Here is a 5,000-nt window from a genome sequence, read left to right on the forward strand (position 1 = left end):
GAAAAAAATGTTTTGAATTATTATTTTTTCCCTTAGAAAGGGTCTCATATATGTCCATATTTCTGCATATTTTGGACCAAGGCCTAGTGCCGCCATCTTGAAAGTGTCATAGTTGGAATGTCATCAGGTGCATTGTTTAAAATTTAGAATTGTTCTTGTCCTTGAAGGCCACTGTAGCTTCTGTTATTATTCTAAAGGGTTGGGGTTACCCAGGGAGCGTTGCATTCTAGAACTTTGTAGAACTTTCTTGATGATGTCATATTACACACTGCACCTTTAAACCAATGAGATGCTTAAACCATTCAAAGGCAACATATATTATGGACTGGATATCCTATGTCATATTTCTGTTGTTTGTATATGAAGCAGCATAGCATCTTTAGAAAGAATAACAGTAAACAAGAACTTATAGCAGTGTTGAAGTGACCTTCATGACACCTTATTGACTTTTTATTTGTTGCTTATTATTTATCTATAGTTTATACAATGTCATTGGAAACCTGTTAAGTAGAGTACGCCATGTTAGTTTTTTTTTGTCTTTTGTTTGTGTGTTCACTTTTTCAATTGTGTTTTTGTGTTCTTAAAATAAAATAAAAAATAAAGCATAACAAAAAAAAAAATTGCTGTTTTAAAATAAGGCTTAATTATTTGGCTATGCTGTGAACTTTTTAAGACTCAATGTGCATTGTAAGGTCGATTTTAACGACTGAAAATCCAACCCATAACAATCCTTCTTCTTCTTCCCTTCCTTTAATCATATAGAAATGGAGTTTGACAAGAGTCCGGCTAAGGTCATCTCTTCTCTGGGCAAACCTGTGACCATGCACTGCACTCTGAAGGGGACGGGGGACGAGGAGGAGTACCCGCCTGACGTGCTGTGGTTGAGGGACGGTCTGCCCCTACAGTACGCAGACACCGACCAGTTCCAGCTTCACACAGGCAGCAACAGTTGGACCATTATGAGCACGCTTAGGTGAGCGTCAGGTTAATACATTTTTTACATTATATTACATTTTATTTAGCTGACACTTTTATCCAAAGCGACTTCCATTAAGTGCATTCAACCATGAAGGTACAAACTCAGAACAACAAGAATCCCGCAAGTACTATAGCTTCAAATAAACCAAAGTGCCACATGTAAGTGCTACATGGAGATGTATCAGTTTTTTTTTTCTTTTTTTTTTCTGAAGTGCAGTCTGAAGAGATGGTTATCTCTGCTCCACTTCCCCAGCTGCTATTGTCACATTAGTGCAGGAGATTAGTGATAATAGGTTTTGGTGAGGAGGGAGGAAGCCACACCTGACCTAGCAATGTCATTCACTCCCTCCTGCGCTGTGGTTGTGTTTTATTACCTGTTCCTCCACTACCTCTCACCTGGCTCAACCTGTAATGTCTCTGGATGACTTCACCACGTTGAGTTCCCGCCAACATGCAGCGCTTTGTAATTAAAGGTGGAGTCAGTGATTCTGGAGAATGCATGTTGTCAAAATCAGTTTTTGTCAAAATCCTTGAATATCTCCTCACGACCTGTACATTTGTGTGCATGCTGAAAAGAACATTTGGTGTTAATACACAGCCTATGCTCTGTAAACTGCTATGTAAACAAAGGTTCCCACCTACAGTACATGCCAGTTTATAGAGCCTAGGCTGTTTATTACCACCATATTTATTTTCGGCACACACATATGGACAGGTAGCAGATAGTGAGGAGATATTGATTTTGACGAAAAGTTTTTGACAACAAGCATTCTGCTGTAGCTTATTGTATTAAATCCTGGTGTGATTGGATGGCAACATTTGAAAAGGAGGTTAATCAGGCTCTTTGCATTTCTCAGTTTGATTTGTCATTGCTTGATCTTTATGAAACCTGTCATATCCTTTTTTATACACTTTACAGCATTGAGAAGGTGCAGCTTCCTGACATGGGCTCCTATCGCTGTGCTGTCCTCTCAGAGAGCCATCGCACTCTGTCAGAGGAGGGGAGCATCCAGCTGGAGGGTGAGTTCACCTGACACTAACCGAAGTTCACAAAGAACGCTAGAAAAATAAACATGTTTGGTCTGACTGCTGTAGTTTAAAGATACTATGAGGAACTCTTAAATGTTGTGCAGGTGCTGTTGTCTTTAAAAACACTACTGCTTTTGTCCATAGGGGGCTGCTAGAATCAACAAAAACTGAAAGTTCCTCGTTGTCACTTTATTTTAGATTGGTAAACGAGTAGAGACCCTGATTGATCTCATTCTCCCTCCAGGCCTTCCTCACTTCTCAGTGGAGCCGCAGCACAAGTCAGTGGTGGCCAACGTGTCTCTGAACCTGAGCTGTGTGGCCCACGGACCCCCGGAGCCTGTAAGGGTCATCTGGCTGCAGGACGGGGCTCCTCTCAACTCCCTAAACGACCCAGTGGCCCTCTCTCCCTCCACACTCAACATCACAGGTAGAGAGAATTATTACACTGTATTTTACCTCAGCAGTAGTCAAGGACACATGTACGGAGCGAACCATTTCAAACATACTGCATGTGCTCTCACTTTGCACAATGTTTCAGGACTTAGTAAAAAAGTCTGGGAGTTATTCAAAAAAATTTAATCTTTAAATTGAAAAAAAAATCCCAGTAATGAGCATTTGGCCATGGGTGAGATCTTCAAATATATTGTTTTCTTCAGAGCAACAGTTCAAAACACAACACTATTCAGTTTACAATAAAATTAATACAATTTCAAAAAACTTCACAGTTGAAAAGCTAGAACAAGAAAATGTTTGTCGTTTTTGTTTGAAACCATATTGATGATTTCTGTTGGATCGATCAATCACCCCTCATCACATTTCTGCATTAACTCTCCATCAGCGACTTCTGGCTCTAGGTAGCAACGTTTGTTTTAATTCACTAGAAACAGGACCAGTTCCAAACCATTGCTTGTAATGGAATTTATTTGGCCTGATTATAACACACACACACACACACACACACACACACACACACACACACACACACACACACACACACACACACACACACACACACACACACACACACACACACACACACACACACACACACTGTTTTAAGCTACACAGCAACTTTCTTCTGTAACTTCAAAGGCTTCTAAGTCCTCCCCTCGTTGGCTCAAACAAAACCTCCATATAATCACTCCACAGAGAGCCGGCCTGGCTGGCATGCAGCCAGGGCATCCATTGAGGCTGTGCCTTGTGGTCGTGTGTGTTAAGTGGGTAGATTCAGAGCATCGGGCACAAGAGGCACTATTGGGGGGAGAAGGAAAATACTCTAAGATGTGCACTGGACACAGAGAGATAAAAAGAAATAAGTAGAGGAAGGCTTCTGTTGCTGCTTGAATGCAAACCCACAGCTGCCCTGCCTTCCAGATAGCTAGCTGGCCTGTGTTAAGTCCAGTATCGTAGGAGGACGGGGTTGAGAATGTGTGTGTGTGTGTGTGTGTGTGTGTGTGTGTGTGTGTGTGTGTGTGTGTGTGTGTGTGTGTGTGTGTGTGTGTGTGACTAAGACTGTGTTGTTGAGTAATATGGAGGCGGCAGCGGTTGGTATGTTGATCTGGTTTGACTCATCCCAGAAAGCGCTGGCTGGTGCTGACCCTGTGCTGTGTGACGGTAACCCACACTCAGGTCTATGGAATGGGCAGCAGCTGCTCTGGTAGACCACAGGCTCACTACCACAGGTCTAAAACCACTGGAACTGACCGAGGAAAAACGCAAGTAATCTTCCAATCAGCTCCATAAAGAGAAAATGGGAGGAAAGGGCTTTCAACCATCAAGGGCAACACATGTCCCAGTTACTTCAAGTTAAAGCTAGTTTCCATTCACAGCAGATGGATAGTGATGTATGACCAGTCCACATGTTAAGAGGGCAGAACAGCAATGTCCTAAGCAAGTTAAAACTTAAATTAAATTCTAATAGAGTAAATATTTGGTTTGAAGTCATTTTCATTCATAAATGAAGTATAATGGGGATGAAGACATCATATTTTGTAGTTTGTGATGGGTTAATCCAACAATGTTCTAACATTTCCAGTAAAATGTTCACAAACTTAATAAAATAAAATCCTTAATTACTCAATATATGAACATAATTCAAAATCCAATATGCAGGTTTACAGCAACACAATTATGAATAACACAGCATGTCATAATACTTTGTGACTTCACTGTACATGACATTAAGACTATTGGTCAATACTGCGTGCAATGCTCGTGAACTCAGGAGTTCTTCTGAGTGACCCGCAATTATGACATATCAGCTGATCAGGGGATGTTGTGTTGTGGTTTTGCTTCTGGGGAAGGAGAGAGAGACAGAAGGGCGAGTGAGTGGCGTTACTCTGAGATGGCCTGATGAGCAGTTCATTCACCCACACAGCTTGTGGTCATCCCTCTCGCTCTCCCTCCCTCCCTCCCTCTCTCCCTCCCTCTCGCTCCCTTTCTCCCTCTCTCTCCCTCTCCCTCTCTCCCTCTCTCTCTCCCTCCCTCCCTCCCTCTCTCTCTCTCTCCCTCTCTCCCTCCCTCTCTCCCTCCCTCTTTCCCTTTTCCTCTCTCACAATCCCTCTCTTGAGCCAGTGAGGAGCGTACCCCCTGTTCTTTTTCCGGCCGCGGCACAATGGAGGCATGGTGCCGTGCGGCGCAGGGCGACACACTGCGTAATGCTGCGTGTGAGCCTCGGTCTGTGGCAGATTGACAATGTTAGGGTGTTAGATAAGAGTGATACAACTCGATTATCACATGTTTGAGTCAGTGTGTGTGTGTGTGTGTGTGTGTGTGCACACGCGCGTGTGTGTGTGTGTGTGTACTTGCACAACTATTTTAAAGGTCTGTAAAAAGGGGTTATGATTAGGATTTAAGGTTCAGGTATGGATTACGTTTAGGTTATGGTTAGTGTAAGAGTTGGGGTTAGGCAATTAGTTTTGATGGTTAGAGTTAGGGGCTAGGGAATGCATGTCCACACAAGGATAGCTGTACAAATGTGTGTGTGTGTGTGT

The 5,000-nt window shown here is 42.7% G+C and overlaps 1 protein-coding gene across 1 annotated transcript in view; it reads left to right on the forward strand.

The window, feature by feature from the left end:
* The window catches only part of axl (AXL receptor tyrosine kinase), a 41,783-nt gene that overhangs the window by 6,986 nt on the left and 29,797 nt on the right, over positions 1-5,000 (forward strand). Inside the window, exons 2-4 of the mRNA XM_080025098.1 lie at positions 763-973; positions 1,898-1,998; positions 2,252-2,434. Of these exons, the coding sequence (XP_079881224.1) occupies positions 763-973; positions 1,898-1,998; positions 2,252-2,434 (495 nt within the window). The remainder of the gene's footprint in view (positions 1-762; positions 974-1,897; positions 1,999-2,251; positions 2,435-5,000) is intronic.

Source organism: Ammodytes marinus (assembly GCF_949987685.1).
Source record: "Ammodytes marinus genome assembly, chromosome: 3".
NCBI classification, from domain to species: domain Eukaryota; kingdom Metazoa; phylum Chordata; class Actinopteri; order Uranoscopiformes; family Ammodytidae; genus Ammodytes; species Ammodytes marinus.